The following is a 23623-nucleotide window of genomic DNA, read 5'->3' on the forward strand; positions in this document are numbered from 1 at the left end:
ACTCTGTGAGGACGGGAACCCAGGTCCAAGTGAAACTGACCCCATCCCCCTTTTCTCAGCACATAATCACAATGCACAATCAAGGTGGGTGCAATAAAAAGGCAAGTCCCTCCAAAAAGACAGCCTTGGTGCCTAAGACATTAGTGACAGAGGAAGAGGTTTCAGCAAGGACCATCACATTGGGCAGAGCAATGAAAGCCTGCTCCCTGAGAAATCGACCTCAGACAGGCTTCTTAAGAACAAAGCCACTGCTGTAGTTTTTGGGGCAGTGATGCTCTTCACCCTGAGTCACATCCTCCCCCTGCCCACCCACCAACTTGGGGGATGCTCCTGAGCTTCCTGGGGGCTCAGTGGGAATCTGAGGGTCTGAACTCAAGAATCCATTTGAATCATCCTCCAGCCAACTCAGCTACTAACTTCAACTCACATCATGAAGTCTGTTCAGTCTCCCTTAAAACATATTTTGGGAATCTTCTTGTACAAGTAACAGGACAAAAACCCCAGTGGGAAAAAATACATACCATACAAATGGCCTCAAAGTCCACCTGTGTAGGTTAAAAGTTACATTTCGCCCCTTCTGCAAGCGAAAGAAACAGTGGTTTCAAACATACAGGATTGTACAACACTGAGGATAAATACATCTTAAATACAGTTACAGTATGGCTGCCAAAATGCTCAGAATATGGAACAAGTAAAATGTAATTAATAAACACAAACAAGGCCCAGGCTGCCTCAGAGGGTTTCACTTTTAGGAATAAAAGATAAATGTGTACTTTTCAATGCTGAGGGCAGTTAAGGGGCACGTACACATACAGGGAAAAGTCTGGGGGTCCCATGAACAGCCACAAGCACTCAGCAGGGAGGACACTCCAGCCCAGCCCTTCACAGAGGCTCCCTGGTTTCTGCCACACCCTTGTTCATCAGCTCCTCACGCCACTAGCTATGGGCTAACAGCAACTAAGCTCCCATCTGGTACTTAGGTCAGGCCTCCTAGGCCTGGGAGAGAGGGATGCCACACAAAATTTCAGGCGCTCTTATGCCACTTTTGCAAAAGCAAGTGGGATGGGGTTGATCAGTTGGGACTCTACTTGACCCTGGGGGAGGACTGTCTCCTCCAGCCTTTCAGCTTCTTCACCTGGAAGGCACCCGTGACTCATGCTCAACACGCCTCACAAGGATGTTATGAGGATGTATAGAGTTCAGACTGCAAAACAAAATGAAGTTCTGCAACAGCAGGGCCACACAGTATTTGTGAATACAAAAACAAGTGGGAAACACAAAACCATGCATAGAAGTGAAAAACTGAATTCATGACAAGGGAGAGCACATAGTTTCAGTCACATTTTATTTCTTACTTCAATTAAAAATAAAAGGATCAGAAGCAAGCCATGCCTTCAAGATCTGCACAGTTTGATGGTGAGTCTCTTGCATCTTGACTGTATGGCAAAATATTTTCAAGAAATGGAAGAAAGAAGAGTGTGGCACTACAGACACAATGTGGTATTGCTCTCCTGGCTACTGAACTAGGAAATTCCTCTTCACCAGAGAGTGTGTGCGGAAAGCAGAAGAAAATAACCCAGCTGACCCTCTGACCTTGCTGGCAGCCCTGGTGAGCCTCCAGCTTCAGTTGCTTGCCCAGGACCCCCACCAGCGACAGTTTCCACAAAGGAACGCACCAGGTACTGCTGATCCCAAAGGCAACCCTATTCAAGAGCAGCTCTCAGCTGCTGGGCCCCAGCAACCAAGGGCCCCACCATAGGCCCACAATGGGGCAACAGAGACAAATGAGGCAGCCTTCTGTCCCTGGTTTGGGAACCAAGTTCATTCGTCAATGAGAAAACTAGATTTGTTACTAATTACCTCAATGTTTAAGATCTGTCACTGAGCTCCTGACTCATCTCTAGGACACGTATTTAGAAAAGGCCCGAAAGCACTTGTTTTTTGGTGCCCCGGACATGACCGACCAGAAGCCTCTGGTGACATGAACTTGCTCAGTCAGAATCATAGATACTGGAATTAGAAGACAGCTCAGAAAACAGGAACCCACAGAGTGATGTGTCCTGCCCAGAGTCACACAGTCAGGACTGAAACCCCATGTAAAAACACATTTTCCTGTTAAGAGGGCCTTGGACCTGAAAGGGAAAAGCCATATGCTAAGACAGAAGAAGTACAAGCTCAGAAGAAAGAAGCTGCTCCAGGGCTGCATGCATGCGGAAGGTTCTGCAGTGAGCTGGGGTGTCGAGAGGGCTGGACACTTCAGTGACCTGGGCTGACTGTGAGCTTTCCGAGGGGGCAGAAGGCTGACTTAAACAGAAATGAAACAAGCCAACAGCAAAGGTGCTAAAGTGAGCCATTACACCCTCGTTGGCAATGAGAACCACTGTGGCATGAAAAATTGAACACATTTAGGCACCAAGTTCTCTCTTCTGTACTCCCTTGCTTGTTATCCTGACAAAGAACTAGTCTTCCCAAAGTCAACCTCACTCCTATAATCAGGAAGGGGGTGGAAAAATCACAATTTAGAAGAAAAAGAGTCTTCCAATAAAACAAAAACTACATTTAAACTGGTCACATTATACAAAGTTATAAAGTGTGCATTTAATCTTCAGGATAGTCAAACCTCGAATGCGGTTAGGTTTTCCAGAGTGGTAAGCAAGACTCTGTGGTTTCAATGAGGAAGTCACGGCACAACTGAAATCACTGAGAAACACACACACAGACACACACCTGCCCTAAGGTAATATATACACAACACAGCAGCTCCGTGGGTGGTTGCTCAGGCAAAGGGTGCATGAACGAGAAGCCCCGCTCCCTGCCTAAGGGGAAAGACCCCAGGAAGAATTCAGCAGCAACATGCCTAGAGCACAAACAGCATCATCCCTGAAAAGCCACAGTTAGCTGCACTGCCCTAAGGAGCCACTTGAACCTGAAACCACGGGAAAGGGCTCAGTCACAGTACATTCTACCGCACACGCTTGAAATAGTACATTGGTTTTCCAGGCTGTGTAATTTTTCGTGTTCTCTGAAAAAAAATAACTGAAGGCTTCTTTCAGTCTGTGATAAAGTAAACCCGTATCACACAGCAGAGCTCAGGCTCCCTGGATTCCATGGGCAGAATGCCTGTCTGGGATTAACAAGCCTCAGTCCCTCCAGACTCCGGAAGGCAGCCAGCCTGCAGCCCCACGGCAGGGATTACAGAGAAGCCCAGGTGACAGCTCTCCAGCAGCAAAGACATCCAAGCACCCCATCCTGCTGGTGGCCCCTGAACAGGTCGGACATAGATGAACATCAAACTCTGACTGGGCCCAGAAACAGAAGCTCTTAGCTTGGGAGCCCAAAGTGCCAAGCAGACACTCCCAAGCTGGGCAACACCGTCTTCCAATTTGTTGAAACCTTTTGTTTAAAAAACCCCAAACAGTTTTACCCCCATGACTTCTTTCCAACTCAAAGCTGTAATTCACTCACAATCCAAATCACAAGCACATAGACTGCATATACAGGTTTTTTTTAAAAAGCCACAAATAAAAAACACTACAAAAAAAAAAAAGACAGTGAGTTGAAGCCTCATCATTGTCTAAGTCACACCGCTGGGCTTGCCTCGGAGCCCCGTCCTGCTCAGTCCTGCTCCTGCTCTCCTGGCCCTGGCAGCCCCTAATCGCCCTCCATGGCAGCTGTCAGCATCCCCTTGTCCATCAGGTGAGACCTGAGCGTGTTAAAGATGTGAAGCTGCTGATCTGGTCGCAGGGTCAGGAACTGCTGAATCAGCTTGCTAGGGTTCGGGCCCCTGAAAGAGAATGTGAAGAAACAGCACTGAGCAGGGACCAGAACCTCTTGGGACTGCTTAGCTGCTCCCCACGAACAGAAGACAGGGCCTCAGAGAATCATCAACAGTAGTGACTGGAAACTGCACTCATCTAGATTGCTTTTCACTCAAACTGCAATGTAGCTCAAATTTTAGAATTTCACATTAAAAAATCCACCAATCTGGATCAGACAGAAAGGCACTATACCTGATAAAACTGGCGATGTACACATTGACAAAGGTGGCCATCAGATATTGGCAGTCAAAGCGATCCATAATGCCCCCGTGGCCAGGAATGGTGTTGGCAAAGTCCTGTGAGGGGCAGAGGAAGCACTGGTGAGCCTGGGCTCCAGCAAGATCAAACACTGGCCTGCAGTCCCACCTCAACGTCCAGCTACTGTCCTTGGTAGCTGAGGGCAATGGCAAGTTCTATTTTTCTCAGTACTTATTCAAATACTGAGGCTACAAAAGGACACATCTTACTAAATTACAAATGTCCCTTTTGAAGAAAGATATAAGGTATATTAACAAACTGAAAATCCAACTACTGAGTTTTCTTGGAAACAATGTATTTTTACTTAACCTTCCTAAATTCTGTGCATGGGCAAAGAAGAGCACATTAATACTCTGGCTTTAGAGCCTGGCATTTTGTAGAGGGTGGCGGTTGATGGGAGGGACAGGAGGTGAAAGGCAGAAAGAGGTGCAAAGGGGCCTGGAGGAAGACAATGAGAGGAACAGAAGAGAAGGCTGTCTTACTTTGATTTTAAAAGCTCGTTTGAATCCACTTGCGAAGAACCCTCCAAAGGGGCCAATGAGCGAAGCAAAAGTGGAGAGGGCAATGCTGTGGATCTGGAAGGGGTACATCCGGACTGTTTTCTGAGGAGAGCAACAGAGTCAGTCAAGATACTTGCAAGCCCAGTCTTATTACTTGTTAATATAAAAAGCTCTTTATGAAACTAAACTATATTTCTCAAAAAACCCACATTAGTAAGAAGACAGGGTTTTGTTTTATGTTTGTAAATCTCCTATATCTGTCTTAATAGAAGACATGGTCATTAAGCATTCAGTCTTTTGTGATGGGATGTTTTGGCTGAAGTATAGGAAGAAAATCCAGCCTTACTCAGATATGTAGCTGAAAAAAAGAGCATTTTAGGTACTGCTTTTATGAAAATTATGGGTATTCTTCTTTACCTCTACACCAGAGCTTGACAAGTGTAGTTTCTTAAAAAGCTGGCACAATGTGGAATCTGAAATCCTATCAACAAACTTTCTGCACTCTTACATTAAAATCTATTGGTCTGTCTAGCACTTTAAATGGTTCTTTTTACCCATATGTAAATATAACACCATGCACTGGCCATTTAAAAATTACTAATTCACTGAGTTGTGTATATCTCCAAATACAGACTCATTTTACTTACACATTATCAAAACAACATATATTAAAATCATCACCAAAAAAATAAAATAAAATCACCACAGGTCTATCAGAAATGCCTTTAAGTATTAGGAAGCTGCCAAGCTCACAGTAGCAGATGTATGCTAAAATTTTAATTTTTACTCAAAAGCCAAATTTTATCGCTGATAACAATTACTGTCAATTGTTTTCCTAGACGTGACAAGCTCATTTCAATCATTTTCAAGAAAAATGGCTGCTAAATATCCAAGTCTGAAAACTATAGTTGGCTCTTTTCAAGTATTAAATTATGTCCCCATTAAAAAGCAGCGAGTTCAGCTCATGACTCAAACAGGTGCTTATATGCTTTCCTTCCTTTCAGGGAAGCACTGTACTCCAGCATTTAGAAGTGTTTTATGCATACTTTCTATTTTGGTAAGAAGAGTATTAGAAACGTGTGTATTGAAGGGGCAAGACTTCACAAAATTAATAATTTTACTATTTCATCAAACACTCTTAGGAGGAACCGGCTTATTTTTACTACAAGTGTGTGGCCTGAAAATCCAACGACTTAATCCAGTTTGGTGGCACTGCCTGCATTCATACTAAGGGGCCAGCACATTAACCCACTACTGCTTTCTCATCACCAAGGCAAATGGCAAAAGGCAAGTAGTATCACTGTATTATTATGAAAATAATCGTGACCTCACAGACCCCCTGAAAGGATCTGAGAGTTCCCAGGGATCCACAAGGCACACTGTGAGAACCACAGCCTTAATGATTTCAAGTGGGAAGAAGGTCTCCTGCCCTCACTCTGAGCTGACTTGCCCATTAATTCTCCTTCATCCTGGGGCTAACAACTTTGGGGAAGGAGGAAGCTAGTGCGTGAGGTTCGGGTTTCTGAGGGGAGGCGGCGGTGGACAGGGGCTCTCTGTCCGTGATCGCGACGCAGGACAATTCCCCCATGTGAGTGGCATGTACCCAGCCAATGACCGACTGGATCACCCCAGGAATGTTGTACTCCTGCAGGCGGAACAGGTCCGAGGGCTCACAGTCCACAGTGAAGCTGTTGGTGTCATTGTTGTACTCCACAGGGCAGACAAAGCATCTGTACCCAGACATCACATAGGACAGCTGAGGATGAAAAACAAGAGAAACCAGCGAAGGAGATGCATCCTAGCCATCCCACCTGTGTGACAGACACCAGGTGCCCCATCCCTTGTGCCCAGCACCGTACTAACTACAATCTGTGCACTGAGGCAGAGGTTCATGCTTTTTTCATATGTGTATTTTATCTGAATTTGGAAAAACACTAAAAAACAGAAAATTTTCCAAGTATGTGTGGCCCATTGAGGCCTCACACATACTTGCCCCAACACCCAGGTCCTGAATAAATCCAGGAAAGATCTGATGGAATTTGGGCAAAGAAGTACAAGAAGTTTCTCCCCATATGCTGGAGCTATGGTCCATTTTTCTTAGGATCTCTTAACTTAATTCAAACTCGAGGCAGGCCGCAGGGGAGGGTATAGTGAGAGGAAGACAGCCAGGAGAAAGAAGGCTCAAGAGCAATGAAGAAGGAGAGTCAGCACTGAAAAAGAAGGGAGACTGGTCTGAGGGTCAGAAGCAGGGAACAGTGCTCTAGAAAGGGCTGGACAATCATCCCACCTCTGGGCAATGCACATGGAGGAGAGAATCTGTGCTGGGGTGGCATCTCTCACCTCACCCTCTTAGTCTCAGGTGCCAATCACCCAGCCTTGGAATATCAAATGCCTGGACAAGAACGCCACCTGCTGAGGGCTGCCATGCCTCAGCATGAGAGCAGTACAAGGTACACACACCCATGGTCCTCAGCCCAGACCCTGCCATGGCAGGTAAAGGGCAGCTGGTGCTGCCCAAGCCAGTACAGAGTATGCCATGCTTGAGCCCCTCACAGGCCAAGGCTACCATTCAGCAGGACGGAGTCCCTGGCCATGGGAGACATGTCCTCTAGCCCCGGACAGGCTTTGAAGGTGGATATACGGCCTCTGTCCACACCCCTACCCAGCCCAGAGCCACCACCTACCAGAAGGCCAAACACCACAGTTGCAAAGAAGCCCCCAATGAAGCCTTCCCAGGTCTTCTTCGGGGAGAGCTGTGGACAGAGAGCAGACTCTTAACATAGGACTTTCTGATAACTCTGGCTTTGGGAATAATGATGACTTGTTAAAAACCTCCCCTATTAAAAAAAAACTCATTCTGTTAATCACCTAACCTTCTAAATACCCCCATGCTTGGTTTCTTTTTTCCCTGCTCAATACCCCTCAGTTTCTGCTTCAGTTGTTCATTCAAAAAACTGCATTATAAAACAGTATACAGATTAAATGACGATACTCCAATTCAGATCAAGAAGTATGCCTATACAGTCCATAAAAAATTTTTTTCTATTAGCACTAGCACTTTTTTCCTGTGAGCAGCTGTCAATGTCTTCCTTCGGCTTTTTTTTGTCAAACACTGCCTGCCATCCTTTCTCCAGGATGACAGGAAGATATACACACCATCTGGAACTCCTGTCCCCCAAGCCAACCTACTCATACTGAACGTGCCACCCACCCTTCCCTCCTGGTGACATTTTTGCTAGGGTGATCCACTGACCTTAATAAGTGGGGTCCGACCAAAGAAGAAGCCAAACATATAGGCCATGATGTCATTACAGATCACACAGGAAATGGGGACAATGAACCTAGGAAATAAACCAAAGTAATGATCAACTCTACCAAGACAGTATTACATCTGATGTACATAAAACCACCTTATTCATAAATCCCAGTACCAAAAGAACCCACCCACTATTTGCTACCCATTAAGGAATAGGTTAAACAAGAAATAAAACACCAAATAAAAGCCATACCTAGTACTTGGCACACAGCAGGCACTCCAGTGGTTACTGAATGATTACTTAATAAATGGAGCTGGCAGCCTATAAAACGTCATTTGTTCTTTAATCATTCTAAAGCAGTGTAATGGGAGGACTTTGCAAGAGTCACTCTTTAGAATTACCTAACAAAAACTCTGAAGGAAAGTGACAGAGCTGTGCCATGATCACTGTTTTAAACATAATGACGTCTAAGGCTAACATTTATTTGAGCTAGTCTCTGTTCTAAGCACTTTCCATACATTTATTAATTAATTCCCCAGGACATGGGTACCACTGTATCCTCACTCTGAGATCTGGAAACAGAGGCTGGAGTCTTCGCCACACATTTTAGTAGCCCTTATATACACCAAGATGCGACTTCACCTTTCCACTAAGATCATCCAGCTGCTTCAGTCAGCCGGCTGATTCCTATTAATGCTGATAGATTTCCTGCTGAAACCACTGCATTTCTGGAATAAAATCTGCTAACTAATAGTATACCATTCTTTTGACACACTGTCAGATTCTATTTGCTTACAGTTTATTTAGAAGAGTTTATCTACAATCATAAAAAAAAATCAGTTTATTGTTCTTGTTTCTTGCTCCTTATGCTTATTGGCTTTAGTATGAAGGGTTAGACACAACGCAGCTGTTATCATTAGTTGTATCTTTATCATGGTGTGGACTCTTAAGCAGTTTTCAAAGTTCTATAGTTACTGATCTTTTCAAGTTCTCTTCTGTATGATTTCTAATAGTGTACATTTTACCAGAAATCATGAATTTTTCCTCTAGGATTTCAAATGTGCTGCCATACAGATGCACTGTCTTTGGTTCTTTAAATATCCCTGTACCTATCTGTCTAGAACAGTGGTTCTCAAAGCATAGGTCCTGACCAAGAGCATCACCATTACCGGGGAATGTTCTAGAAATTCAAATTCTCAGGCCCCACCCCTGATCTACTGAAGCAGAAACACAGGAGTGGAGCCCAGCAATCTTTTGTTGTAATCGGCCCTATAGAAGATTCCGATGTAGTTCAAGGTGGGAACCCCTGGCTGGAAGGTAAGCAGGCATTCCGGCCCACCTGTACATGAGCATGCCCACAAACTAACAGGAGGTCTCCCTCATCTGACATCACTCACCAGATCATTCCTTCAAACAGGTTGTGGATAACGAGATGTGACTGGGTAACAACAATCAGTAATGTCACATGGGTCCAGCCAAACTGCAAAAGAGAAAGAATAAACTTTATCTATTGGCTTACCCTGAAAGGAACTTCAAATAACAGTCAATACCAAATAGAAAACTTCTGAGAAACAGGCAGAAAAGGTATCTGCTTCCTGACCTGTCTTACTATAAGTGGCAAGGCACAGAACAAACCTCTGGAAGTAACTGTCCCCCGGCTACAGTTCCCACCAAAAAGAGGGACCACATGGCCTGCTAGTGAGTGAAAGCCTGGGTACTACTCATTTTCCTAGTAGGTACCAAGTGCTTGAGTCACTCAGAGAGGGCATGTTTTCAAGTTGAGGGAGTGATGTAAGAGGTAGGATCTGTTGGCAATGCCCGAAGCTTCGCTTCACCTTGAGCCTTACCTGGAGGCCACCTTCAGGTCCTAGTGGACAGATTGCTTTGGGTGTAAATTAAATAACAGTGACTGGGTCTGGGTGGATGTAGAGCCACTGAACTTAAATGTGGGTGCTCTTCCTTAGTGCTCTAGGTTCTAGTGCATACAGAACAGACTGCATTACAGAGTTTCCATTCATCACAGAAAAGATGAGAAGCCTGTTGAGTTTCTGCACAACTTAAGCCAAGAATTCACACACACACACACACACACACACAATTTCCCTTAACACACACACACACACACACACACACAATTTCCCTTACCATGTAGAACTGCAGTCGATAATGCCTCTTGACCAGACTCAGCACAAACATGCAGAATCCTAGTTTGAGGAGGGAAGAGGAAAAAAGAGCAAAATGAATGACATTCTGTATTTATCTTTGTCCTAGTTATTTCATTTAGCTGTGTTAAGTGGCATCCTTTGGCTGATTTCCTGGCAGTAGTTAACCAGGGCACAATTCTACTGCAGAGGAATAGAGTTGGTTATTCAGACAGGCAGTCAGATGGAAAAAATGACTCCTTTCAAGACAATCAAAGGAAGGCAATATTCTAAAAGGTTGCAGATGACACTCAATTTAGGGCACTGTCCACCGGAAGCAAATGTTTTGATTCTAGAGAAGGGGCCAATAAATAACCGTCAGGCCAGCTGCCTGTTGTCACAAATAAAATTTTACTGGAACACAGCCATGCCCATTTGTTTACACACTGTCTAGAGTTCCTTTTGTGCTAGAACAGCAGAAATGAGGAGTTGCAACAGAGACTTATGGCTCCCAAAGCCTAAAATATTATTTGGACCTTTAAGAAAAAGTTTGCCATTCCCTGTCTTAAAGAATAGTCTGGCAGAAGAGGGATCCACCTGGTGTGGGGTCAAAGCCACCCTTTCATCTCTCACAATGACCCATATGGTAGCAAAAAAATCTGCAGGGCCCCCAAAAGAAGCCTGCCAAAAGACAGCATGGCCCTCTTTGTCCAAACCCCTGATCATTCTCTGCAGGGGGCTGCTCTCAGGCTCCCAGGCATGCTTTCTGACTAGCCTCAATGCAAGCAGATCTCTTGGCAATGGATTATGTATTTTAGTAGCCAGGTGTCATTTACAGAATCAAGGATTGCTATCAATAGCTGACCAAAAATAGGTCAGACTGAAATTTAGGTCAGAGCAAATTTCTCATATGCATCAAACTGGCTTTAAGGGCAACTATGAAAAACACCAGCATTATTAGAACTAGTGCCCAGAGTTAACTGAGTTTGAATTAACACAGCACTTTACTCTTTGTCAAGCTTTAATGTATCTGATTATAGTCACACAGTAAGTCTGCTGTTTAACCTCTAGATTACAGAAGATCTGGGTTCAAAGATTAAGCTTCCAGCTCTTCGCAAGTCACAAAGTCTTTTTAAACCCAAATCCGTAAATTTCCACCACACTGCAGCATCTCTCACGCAGCCTCCTAAGATGACTCCCTGAAGATGGCCACTTGTTTGTATACACAAGATTCTGGGTGGTTTTTGTTTCAGTCACACCACAGAGTCTCTGCCAATGGGAAGTCAGAACAGAGCTGTGCTATGCTATAGCACAAGGACAGACGGCATAGACAGAAGTCCCCACAGCCACACAAGCCCCTTTGTCTCATTTCTCTTATAAATAAGGTCTGTCACAGCTCATGTGAGGCAGAGCCCTCAGTTCTGCTTCCCCCCACATTCAGTTACCATCATCAAAACTTCACATTAACCAAGAAATTTCCCAACTCCTACTCAGAAGACATACAAAAACCAGAAGACAGACACAAGAACTAGTGAACTTCTCAATGCTTACCGATTAGATAGAGGGTAAAGGAAATGAATCGGTGGTATTTACTGAGAATCCGCAAAGGCTCCTCTCTCTGGACCAGCGTGAAGAAGTAATCTGTCACTGTTTCACCATAGAAGAAATAATTTACACACAGTAGAAAGTACCTGTAAATGAAGAGAGGTCACTGCCATAGGCAGCACACATGGCCTCTCCTTTACAGCAAAGCTGCCAAAAAGGCCCAGGACCACAGCAGCAGTCCACCCCATTCTCAAGACCCCAGGGGCACCTCTCAGAGGGACAAGCAGACCACAGCTGCCTGTTCTCCAGTGACAACGCATGTGAGAAATTTATCTAGAAATTTGTGGCAGCTTTCATTCACTTCATTTCTCACAAACATGGGACTAGTGTTTTGCCCCTTTTAGAGTTTCCATGCCTAACCCAAGAACAGGAAACCGTAAGATGACCCTCTAGCTCGTGCCCCATCCTGCCTCCCCCATCTTCTTTCCGCTCTTCCCAACAGGAATCCTGTGAGCACATCAAAAAGGCTTACTGTGGCTTGGCCCCCTTTCTGCTCTGCTCCTATCTTCCTTGCCTCGAACCACCTCTTCACTTTTCCATTTTTTTCACTTGTTGCTCAAATACTATTTTCCCCATAAAACCTTGCACAACCTAACATGACGTCTGCCTTCCATGCATTTATTTCTGTGCTGCAGTATTTGCCCATTTCACTAAGTAAATAATTAAACCCCATCTCAGAGTGTCTGCCACCCTCTCTGAAGCCTGGCTGACACATAAATCTCTCACTAGCATCAACTCTTCACTTGCTTATAACCTCTCTCCTCAGCTGGAGCTCTGGGAAAGGCGAAGGCATGGCTCATACCTGTGCAGCCTTGGTGATGTTTAGTGGGGGGCAAGCAGCTAATTGTGAAAGTTCAAGAACTCTCATATTGAGCTTATTTTCTGTTACATGAAAAGCACTTCATTGGAACAGTGGCTACAGTTAGGGGTCAGACACCTTGGTATGTTAACAAAATTTAGTACGCTATTTTCCAGCTAAGAACAGCCGTAAGAGAGACCCACATCTTCAGGCAGGTGGCAGGCACAGGCCTGGGTGGAGAGGCAAGGCAGCTCGCACTGTGTTGATGGGGAAGCACCTCTACAAGAACATGTCCAGCCCAGGTCTGAGCACATCTGCTCCGCTGGCCATGACTGGGTATCTGAGGTCCCAAACACTTGACCCCAGTCTGCTGAGTCACAGAATCAAGCCTGGAGCTCCAGCACAGTGGGGCAAGGAGGGGCCGCATCTGCCTCAAGGCTCCTCAGCACGGGGACACACTCTGCTCACACACCACCCCCTGAGCACAGCGTGGCCGAAAAGGCAGAGTTTCAGATCAGGATCAACACCCATCTATTCTATGGGTGTTGACTTTGTTTTAGCTTTAAGCCAGCCAGGTCCTTTCCCAGGAGGAGGAGAAAGCAGTTTCTCTGAGGATGCAGAGCCTCTGCATGCAGCCATGCTCCTGCTCCCTCTGGCACCTAGGGCACCTCAGCCCCAAATCCACAGCTGGAAAACTACTGTTTCAAGGATGAGGAAAGCAAGTTCCAGAGATAGCAACACCAGCACTGACAACATCCAGGTTGCTCTCCTAGGAGGCTGATACAAGAGCCTGAAATACACTGGTCTAGGAAACGGGGGCACTGTGCAGTCTCCGGAAACCAGGCACCGAGGCAAGCACGGTCACAGGTGCAGCCGAGCTGGATTCTTCTGAGTTCCTACCAGACTCCAGGTACTACTAAATAGTCCTCACAGGTCAGCCACAGCCTGTGTAGTTATGAAACATTTGGGCTGCAAAGGTGCTGTGGGAGTCCGTGGCTGTCACTCCCTCCCACCCACCATGCCTGTAAACACCTACCACCAAACACTGATCATCCAAATCTAATTAGGGTCCCAGTGGGGCTAGAGAGCTTACCAGCTGAGGGTTCTGAACCAGGGCAGGTCATAGGAGTGGTAGACGTTGTAACCAATAGTGATAATCTCATGGAAACACTTAATCTGAACACACATCACCTGCAGGACACAAAATGAAAATATTTGCTAACTTCCCAATTCTTAGAATCTTTGGATACAGGAACTAACAGGTCACAGGCCTTTAAGAAAAACCGTTCTATTTAAGAACAATGTCAGTCCTACAGTGGTTCTGCTCTCCTCTCCTCCTCTCTTTCTCACCCCACCCCACATAGCAATGCAGCCCTTTATGTCACACAGTGTCTCACAATAATACACACCTCTGAAGCTTCAATTCGTTTTTTTTATTGTGGAACCTCCCAGGACTCAATCTCTTCCCCTTTAGACTTCGAATAGAAATACATGAAAAGCCCCAACTACTGTGCTCAGCTGTCAGCTGTTGGTCACCTGACTCTGTTCATGACAGTGGGAGACTAGGAGAGAAGCACTGTGGACTGGGATTTCTTAGTAGAAGTTCTAAGCCCATTAGTGGGGCCCCAGGAAAACAAGGAGCAAAACAAGAATCACACAGAGTCAGAGCTGGGATCACAGTTTCATCAAACTGCTAAAGGAATAAAATCAAATTTTAAAATTAAGAGACATCTTTAACCACATACAACTGGCCCATGCCAATGACCCTCCAGTTGGCTGCTGAAAGGTGACAAGTCACAGGTATTCTAAGGCAGATGTGGTCTGAGGAGCCTGGACCGGGCACTGAAGGTGTCTGTTCTCATCAGAAAACCTGAAGGCCAGACTGAAGCAAATGCAGGCAGCACTTACAATCATCATTAACACCAACGGCCCCAGGTAAATGATGACGAAGAAGAAAGCAATCATGGCCAAGGTCAGGATGCCTCTCACCCACCAGTTCTTCCATCTAAGTTAGAGAGGAGGGAAAGGAGAAAACACGTTAGGGGCCCTAAGAGAACCAAAGCTCAAATCTGAGCTCTCCCTGAGGACCCTGACTGAGGTCAAGGCATTCCGGGAGCAGCTCCTTCACCTGGACAGAGGCACCAGCCACATGCTGGCAGGAGCAGGGCCACTGTAGCCATTGCCGCATCCACTCCAAACTCGGCAGGCACTCCAAGGACTACAGAAAAATACACCCATCTGTGCCCTCATGCAGCAATCCTGAGGGAAATGCAGTGCCCTCTGCTTCTGTATCTACTTGGATAGCTTCTGCGGCTGTCTCTATCCAAAGAAAAACCAAAGAACACTTTTCCTGCAGCAGAATCCTACACTGCTCTGCCCCTGCATCATTACGTTGATAACAGTGTTAAACCATGATAATAATAGCTATCACAAACATGCACCTAGCACTTCTAGTAAAGACTTTACATGTATATATGTAAATTTGAATCCTGGGAGTCTGGCTCCAGAACCCATGCCCTTAACCACTGCACAATACAACCTTTCAAAGAGACACATGTGTGGGGGGCAGACGAGAACACTGTAGACAATGTTTTGGGTCTTATAGTTTGTGTTTTTAATCTACCCACATAGCTGGTGCTGGAGGGACCAAAGTCTCGAGGGACCAAAGTCTCAAGGGACCAAAATTTTAACCCCGGATTCACCCAAGTTGAGATGTTTCTCAATTCTTCCAAGAGAATTTAAGGGATGTCCATAATAGATGTGTATAGGAGAGGGAAAACTACACTTTGAGCTAGAAACTTGGGCCCCTCTGTGAAAAGCAGCCCACCCATTAGCCACACCTCAAGGGCCATTTCTCTTCACGTGCTGTGTCACCACCACATCCCTCTGTCCACACTTTCCCCCTCCTTGGACTGTACCTCCCAGCCCAGCCTACACCCTTCAAGGGCCAGATCTTTCCAGGCTGTGCTCGTAGTTGCTGGTACGCACTAGATTATACTCCATGGAGCCCTAGGCAGAGGCAGGGAACACTGTGGCTGATGCAAGTGGGCAGGCCTGCCCCAAACACTGAAACAGAACTGGGCTCACACCACAGGCTGTGGACTGAGAGCTCTGGGTCTTTCTTCCGTCACATTTGGACACTGACCCCCAATAAGCACTTGCGTCATGAAGTCCATTACCTTGAAGACAAGTTGGAAAGGGCCCGGTTGAGGACCTCTGGGGTATCATCTGCAGAGGTTGATATGGGAGCAGCTTCTGCTCGGCTTTCACTGTCCGATGCAGTCTCTCCATCTACTTTTATTTCTGACTCTGATTCCTACATGGTAGAAAAACAGAAGAGGAAAGGGTCAAAATGGCAAGTAGGACACTGAGAAACACATGCCTGTCATAAGAGACCTGTGGGAAAAGATCCCAGGCAGGGCTTGAAGACCTGGCCCAGTCACATGATAGAACAGCAATCCTGACCCTGCTCTGACATGTGGCAAAGTGGCCAGCTCTCTGCTGGAAGAGGGGCATCTGCACTGAGGGAGGGTAAGTTAACTGCCAAGATCTGCTTAATCCCCCTTCATTCTGGGGAGCAAGGGAAGGAACAGTCTGGAAAAGGGAGAATGGAGGTCTTCTGTAGCCAAAGAATGCAAAAGGTGGCTGTGACTGGCTTTCATAAGGGCCTCATCCTTCACCCTGCCCTCCTGCAAGTATGCCAGGTTTACTGCCTATAAAGGTTCGGCTGCAGGCACCTAAAAAGACCCATCCAGCTCTGAAAACCACTCTCTACCAAGACCTAAATCATGCAGGGAGCAGTCCCTGCCCTGCCACAGCGTGCTATGGATCCAGAGCCATGAGTGGGTCTGGCCAGGCTCTTTCAGGGAAAGCTGGATGTGCAGGCTAATGCCCCCCACTGGATTTCCCAAAGTCCACAGCGTTACTTCCAGACCACATGAGGGCAGCCCAAGAGGAGGAGAGCCCCAGTCAGTATGGAAGCCACGTAGTAACACTTACTGGAGTCAAGGCTTCACCAGGACTGGTACACCCCAGTCCCTGTCCTGCCACCAGGCCCAGCATCAGCAGACCCTGCGATTTCACTCAACAATTTGTCACCCAGGACCTGCCATGCCAGGGAATGCCCGCACGAAAGCACTGTTTCCCAGTTCACAGGGGAGGCCAAGGAGCAGCCTGCTCTGAACGTTAGGGACCATCCTACTATTCAGAGCACTTAGTTCTTAGGGGAATTTAGGATAGTTGCTGTGAGAAGTAGAGGAGAAATCAAATCACTTAGAATTAGAAAGAATATAATAATACTTCATAGTATTTGTATAGCCCTTCACAGTTTTAAGACAGCTTCCCATACCTGTCAGAGCAGTTTTGTGAGGAAGGGAAGGAAGGCAAAAGATTCCTATTTACAAATGAAAAAACAGGAGCTCTGAGAAGTTCAATGGCTGGTCCCAATCTCCTCTTAAACCAGGTCTTCTGACTTCACTGTGTTCATCCCACCAGACTTCTTTTTCATTTAAGCATCGTGGAATCCCTTTTATTTTTCAGTAAGAAATTCAGAATGAAGTAAACTAGAAATGGCAGAAAGATGTTTCACTCCATCTTCAAAGATTTCCTAACATACATGTGCAAACACAGAAACAGTTACTTATTTTTTAAAGTTGAACTAACAATTTGTATTTCCCTATTATTTGAAATGAGCACCATTTCATATATTTATCAGCCATTTGGATATCTTCCTTCATGAAGTATCTCTCAAGTCACTGGCCAGTTTTCTACTTATCTTCCTGCCTTGTTTTCAGTTGTACGAGTTTATTATACATTCCAGATTTAAGTACTTTGTGTCAGTGACATGTTCTCTCACGCTTCCCTAACCCACACCTCACCCCAGTCATTCCCTCACTTAACACCCAGACCATCTCCCTTTCCCCCTCTGCACTGGACACAGTGGGGACTTAAGGGAAGATTTTGTAACTGACTGTTACTTCCTAAAGATGGGGACCATGGCACCTTGTTCTCAGGACATCCTTGTGCCTGGCACACAGCAAAATACTTACTTATGGATGGAAGGAGGGAAGCACAGAGTTAATTCCAGGTGTGGTAGAGATCCCCAGTCTTACCTCCACGGTAACAGCTATTTCTAGACCTACAACTGTGAGAACACCACAAAACAGAAGGCCCTAACCAGTGCTCCTGAGACTGGTGATACAGAAGAAACAGCTGGCTTGGGTAAAGGACCTACAGAGGTGGCCCCAGCCCTGGGATCTGAGGCAAACATGATGGGGTCACTCTGCCACAGCTGAGCCAATGTGGCTCTGGACAAGTCCCACAAGTGTCTCCTTACTTCAGGATCCAGAAAGGGCCCCCCTTACCTGTGGGGGGTTCCCTGGAGATGCAAACTCCCACCCAGGGCTGTGTCCTATTCCACCACCCCAAGAGGTTTTGAAACACAACAGCACCTCCAGCATTATCCCTCTTCAGTTAGGCTGAATGAAGACCAAGGCATTCAGAATAGCTTCCCATTCTTTATGTTAACCTTAATACCCACACTTCCCAACACCATCAGTGATAATGAGGTAATGGCATGGCATGATCTCAATTTGACCCCTGAACCAAGGGACTTCAAACATAAGCACCTGGGCCCCACCAAGGCTGCCCAGAGATGCTCTCCAGAAGCATCCAGAAGCCACAGTGATTGAGATCAAGGACAGCAGGTGAAAGGGCACATGCCTGTACATGAGCATACACACTCACATGCATGCACACACACAAAGAGGCCCCAGCACAAGGTTATTTTTGACTTATCCATCCTGTTGTCAAGGAGACTCACAAAGGCTCTGGTTCCCCAGGCAAGGAAGAGCAGGAAGAAGCCCAGAGAGAGCCCCTGCAGGGGAGGGACAGGGAGCTCTAGCTCTGGGCTGTCTTCCTGGACCTTCCAGGCCCTTTTATGAACATTAGCCCAGCCTTTTGTCCAGGAACATACCCGTACCAGATTTCTCCTTCCTTGCTAGGAAGGGGTGAACTAGACAGAAGTACCCTGAAGCGGAAAGAGTAAACGGGAATATAGAACTATTACAAAGAGGTTGTGGTTCTTGTATTAACAAGACGCAAGAGGCCAGGGATAAACAACTAAGAAATGAGGTAAATGCCCTGCCTGAAGATTAACTTTCTAGATTTTACCTGCCTCTAATCAAGTACTCCAGGGGCCTCATCCCTGGCCACACTGAATAAGCATTCCCAGAGCCCTCACCTGGCAGCACCCTCTGAGCAGGAAGATTAACACCTATACAGCCAGCCACTCTCGCACACACTGAAACAGGGCTGAACAAGGCAGAAGGGCAAATTTTTGGGCCAAGGGGAAAGGGCAAAGGGCACAGCCCAGAAAGAACTGGATGGGGAGGAGGCAAATCAGCCAACTCTGTGGGCTCTTGGCCCCCAATCCCCACCCAGGTGTGACTGTCACAAGGGAGCAGGCCAAGGGAAAAGAAAGTTCAGAGAAAATGGAAGCCTCCAATGTTCTGGACTCCCCTTGAACTCATGGGCAAAGACCTTACACTTGGACACTAGGACTTCGACTTGCGCTACTTACGCCTGAGTAATGGAGGCCAAACGCTGGTGACAGCTTCCACAGCAGACTCCAAAGGAAGCAGGGACCTAGAGCCCAAGTTCTCACTCAGAAGAAAAGGGTCACATGCTGAACCAAGAGTCAGAGGTGTGGAGCATGTTTACCGGTTTGCTCCTCCAGAAGAAGGCAAGACAGATGCAAAGGAAAGCTCTCTCAGGAGGCAGCAGCCAGGTGGCAGAGCAGAGTCCAGGTCCTGGCTCCAGTGCGCCTTACACTCTGCTGAGGCTTCCACTCTCTATCCCAGTGGGGAAAGGATCCCTCATCTTGGATGGTTGCTGGGATTATTAGACGCAATATCAATGAAAGTCTATGAAAACAATAACGGGACTGAAAAGCAACACCCCTGCTCCAGCCCTGGCCGCCTGACCACAGCCCCAGGACGGGAGCATACCATGGCAGCATACAAGGCACCTTCCTGGGAGGGTGGAGGGAGAAAGAATGGTGGCCATCAGACCTTGCTGGGTCCACATTCTAACCAATTATGTGTGCTCAGCATCTGCCAGCCTGCCTTCCTCTTTCATACCTTCCATTCATCAAATAGGCAGCCCCAACTCAAAACTGATCCACTTTCCAAAGCTACCATGGAAGGTGGAGGTCCAAAACAAAGGCAGCAGTCCATACTGATGCTCCCTGAAGTGGGCTGTATGCAATGCAACTGGAGGTGCGGGAAGAACCATTAGAGCCTACTGTTATTTATCTCATTCATATTTTCTTGCCTGTGTGTGCTTTATGACAGAGCTATCAGTGCATGCACATAATGTGGTAAGCTGGTTCAAGCTGGGGCACATGGTTAAAACATCACATTCATGTTGGACACAGTGGTGTCGAACCCGGACGTGTATTTCCTTATGCACTTACACCTCCACCAGGCTCTCCCCTGCCCAGTCCGCTGACATGCTCCACGACCTTGCAGGAATTATTAACCTTGTCCTTTGTCCTCTCCCCTGATGCTGGTTATAGGATGGGGTGGAGGGGATATGAGTTGATAACATCTATGTTTCAGAACTGGTTCCAGATGTGGGGTCAGCATGAACCAAGACCCCTCAGGTGGCTCCAGAAAGGTGGGGTGGGCACACAACTCCAAAAAGTTTCAAGGCCCTTCCAAGTTCTGCTCTAATTACATTCCTTTGCCATCCTTTGGCTGATTGTTAAGGCAGATTTGGGAAAGGTCCCTTGCCTTCTCATCGGACTGCCCTCTGATAATAAAGCTTCCTCTACTTCAATAAACCGGGTGACTCAGAGACTGGCTTACTATGCATCGGCCACATGAATCCAGACTTGGATGTTCAGAAAAAATGTGCAGCAGCCCTGGGCCTCTTGTTTCCAACTGCACTGAGCAGTGCCTGGACCACAGCTGGCACCCAAACATTTGTTGAACTACTGAGCTAATAATTATTTCTACTTGAACTGCCATGGACCGAAGTGCCCAGACGGCACTGAGAGTATACAGAACCCAGTCTGATTTCCAGCCCGTGCACCAGGCCTCCTGCCCCTGCCTCCACAGCGGCCCTCGCAGCAGGAGAAGACTAGTAACCCCATTCCTGTGCTCCCTGCTGCAGGGTAGGTCTGAGGACCCAGGTCAGCTCCCTGGACCACACAGGGCAGCAGGGAGAGGCTTCAAACTGTCTCAGCCCAGCTCCCAGGCTTCTCTCCTCCTTCCTTCCTTTCTTTCTTTTTAGCTTTTCAGCTCATGGGCCGAGATCACAGGCTAAGTGGAACAGACCCTGTTTCTCAGATTCTCAATCACCACCCATCCTCCACAGTCTCTCAGCCATTTCCCAAGGGGGTTGTGGTGCTGGCGTAAACAGGAAACAAAAAGTATTGCTTTAAAAGGAAGGAAGAAAAGCTCTCTCCAAGCCTCTTTCCTTCTGGATCATTTAGACCCTACAGGGAAAGGCAAAGCACTTAGGGTGAAGGACACATGGTGTGTTCTGGGTGCCAAGGGCTCAGTAAGACCTGTCAACACTTCTGGAGAAACCCACGCTTAAAAGGCTTCCCTACATGCCTTCCAGGGCTCCTCTGCCCCCATCACTGCCCAGAGGCCAACCGAGCACCAACCTGGGGCTCCCTAGAACCAAGCGGGGGCTCAGAAAAGCACAGAAGCCTTCCTTCTACAGAAGCAAGAGGAGGTAGCAAAGGAGGCCCCGAGGGAGCAGCAGGCTGGGAGGGGAGGTTTCTTGTGGTCGGTTTGCGTTTCCTGGCCTGGGGAGGGACCTGGCTGAACTGCAAACAGCACTTGTAGAACTCACTTTCACTATCATTCTCTAGGTAGAAGACCCTATCTTTTCCCACTCCTCAATTCTCAGGATGTCCTGAAGGCCTGCTTTGGGCTGACCACACAGCATCCTTCTGAGGCTCCCTTTTGGTCATCAGCGGTGTCAGGGGCCCACCCTCTGACCTTGCAATTTCTCAAGACTCTGCAATTGACACCCACAAGGGGCGATAGTCAAAGCTTGACAAAACAAATGTGGCTGTAGCCAGGTGGACAGGAGCTCTTGGCATTGTGCCACCCGGGATCCAGGCAGATGGAACCCATGTACCTCCATGCCCCATTTCTTCACCAGATGCTATTCAGTTTTGTACAGCTTGCTAAAGAAAATATATTAATATTCTCTTTATGTTTGCCTAAGAGGAGTGAAAAACTAGGGAAAGAAACTATAACATCCAGTGGGCTTTCCTTTTTTTTTCATTTTCAAGGAAATTTCATTAAAGGCAGAGCTCCATGCACTTGGCTGGTTATGCTTCCAAAACTCTGTCCTCTTCACTGGCACTAAATCAAATTCCTGTTTCATTTACTGAATGACTCCAGAACTTAAAAGTCTGGTGCTGCTTTAGATGCAAATTATAAACCTTGTCCATCAGGCTGAGCCTAACCTGTCCACCTTAAATCTTCTTGATCAAGCCCCATGGCAGCTGCCAGGGCAATTGACTCCCCCACTTACAGACTCATGCCCGGGAGGGACTCTACCAGACACTGGTTTATCCTTAATAAGAGTGTCAGGGACTTACGTGTCCCTCTCCCTGAAAAAGCTGTGTGTGTGTGTGTGTGTGTGTGTCTGTCTGTGTGTGTCTGTATAGTGCTAGGAACAGCGAAGAAAATATTTCTAGCTTTTCTAACACTAATCCCATTTGACAAATTCAATTGTCTGAACAAAGGATCAAGTAGGAGGAGGAACCCTACTCAGAAAGCTTAGAATCATTCTTAATATGGCCATACCCTGGTTCTCCAAAAGCCTTCTGTCGATTATGTGCTCTACAAAAAATGCATTCAGGGGAGGGGCGGAAGATGGCGGCATGAGTAGAGCAGCGGAAATCTCCTCCCAAAACCACATATATCTATGAAAATATAACAAAGACAACCCTTCCTAGAATAAAGAACCAGAGGACACAGGAAAATATCCAGACCACATCCGCACCTGAGAGAACCCAGCGCCTCGCGAAGGGGGTAAGATACAAGCCCCAGCCCGGCGGGAGCCGAGCGCCCCTCCCCCCAGCTCCCAGCGGGAGGAGAGGAGTCAGAGCAGGAGGGAGACGGAGCCCAGGGCTGCCGAACACCCAGCCCCAGCCATCCGGGCCAGAGTGCAGGGCCCTCGATACTGGGAAAACAGGGCAGCAAGAACAGTGAGCGGGCACCGGAGGCCGGGCGCCGGAGGACATAAGAAAATCGAGCGACCAATTTTTCTTTTTTTTTTTTTTTTTGCTGTTTTGTTTTGGCAAGCGCTTTTTGGAAGTCTTAAAGGGACAGGGACCCCAAATCTAGGGAAACAGGGCAGCAAGACTGGTGAGCAGATGCCAGAGGCTGGCGCAGGGGAATAAAGAAAAATGAGCGGCCACCCTTTTTCTTTTTAATTTAAATTTTTTTTTTTTTTTTTGTGGTCGTTTTTTTTGGCGGGTGCTTTTTGGAAGTCTTAAAGGGGCAGGACGGGACATTTAATCCAGAGTTACGGAATCCGGGGATCTCTGGGCACCCTAACCCCTGGGCTGCAGGGAGCAGGGAGGCCCCTTATGGAGATAAATAGCCTCCAGGCCGCTCCCCCTCAAACGCAACTCCACCACTTTGGAGCCGAGGGCCGAACCAGGCCACGCCGACAGCAACAGCGGAGATAAACTCCATAGCAGCCACGCAGGAAGCAGAAGCCCTGTCTGCGCGCAGATGCCCAGCACAAGCCACTAGAGGTCGCTGTTTTCCCAGGAGAGGAGGACCACAAACCAACAAGAAGGGAAGTTCTTCCAGCCGTCACTCGTCCCAGCTCTGCAAACTATTCCTATCACCATGCAAAGGCAAAGCTACAGGCAGACAAAGATCACAGAGACAACACCAGAGAAGGAGACAGACCTAACCAGCCTTCCTGACAGAGAATTCAAAATAAGAATCATAAACATGCTGACAGAGATGCAGAGAAATACACAAGGGAAGTGGGATGAAGTCCGGAGGGAGATCACAGATGCCAGAAAGGAGATCGCAGAAATGAAACAAACTCTGGAAGGGTTTATAAGCAGAATGGATAGGATGCAAGAGGCCATTGATGGAATTGAAACCAGAGAACAGGAACGCATAGAAGCTGACAGAGAGAGAGATAAAAGGATCTACAGGAATGAAACAATGTTAAGAGAACTGTGTGACCAATC

General features: G+C 47.0%; 1 protein-coding gene across 2 annotated transcripts in view; it reads right to left on the minus strand.

Annotated features, from left to right (window-relative positions):
• Positions 1–1326: 1326 nt before the first annotated feature.
• CDS2 (CDP-diacylglycerol synthase 2) overlaps positions 1327–23623 on the minus strand; it is a 70183-nt gene continuing 47886 nt past the window's right edge. Inside the window, exons 1-13 of one of the 2 annotated variants that reach the window (XM_036885076.2) lie at positions 16727–16918; positions 15558–15694; positions 14287–14383; positions 13472–13569; positions 11526–11665; positions 9979–10037; positions 9231–9313; positions 7830–7917; positions 7261–7329; positions 6180–6332; positions 4559–4678; positions 4011–4114; positions 1327–3784 (exon numbers count right to left, since the gene is read on the minus strand). In XM_036885076.2, the coding sequence (XP_036740971.1) occupies positions 3652–3784; positions 4011–4114; positions 4559–4678; positions 6180–6332; positions 7261–7329; positions 7830–7917; positions 9231–9313; positions 9979–10037; positions 11526–11665; positions 13472–13569; positions 14287–14343 (1104 nt within the window). In that variant the 5' untranslated portion in view covers positions 14344–14383; positions 15558–15694; positions 16727–16918 and the 3' untranslated portion in view covers positions 1327–3651. Of the gene's footprint in view, positions 3785–4010; positions 4115–4558; positions 4679–6179; positions 6333–7260; positions 7330–7829; positions 7918–9230; positions 9314–9978; positions 10038–11525; positions 11666–13471; positions 13570–14286; positions 14384–15557; positions 15695–16726; positions 16919–23623 lie in introns of those variants that run through there. The other variant, XM_036885075.2, reaches the window with a different exon arrangement.

The sequence above is a fragment of the Manis pentadactyla genome, chromosome 5 (assembly GCF_030020395.1).
Source record: "Manis pentadactyla isolate mManPen7 chromosome 5, mManPen7.hap1, whole genome shotgun sequence".
Taxonomy (NCBI): Eukaryota; Metazoa; Chordata; class Mammalia; order Pholidota; family Manidae; genus Manis; species Manis pentadactyla.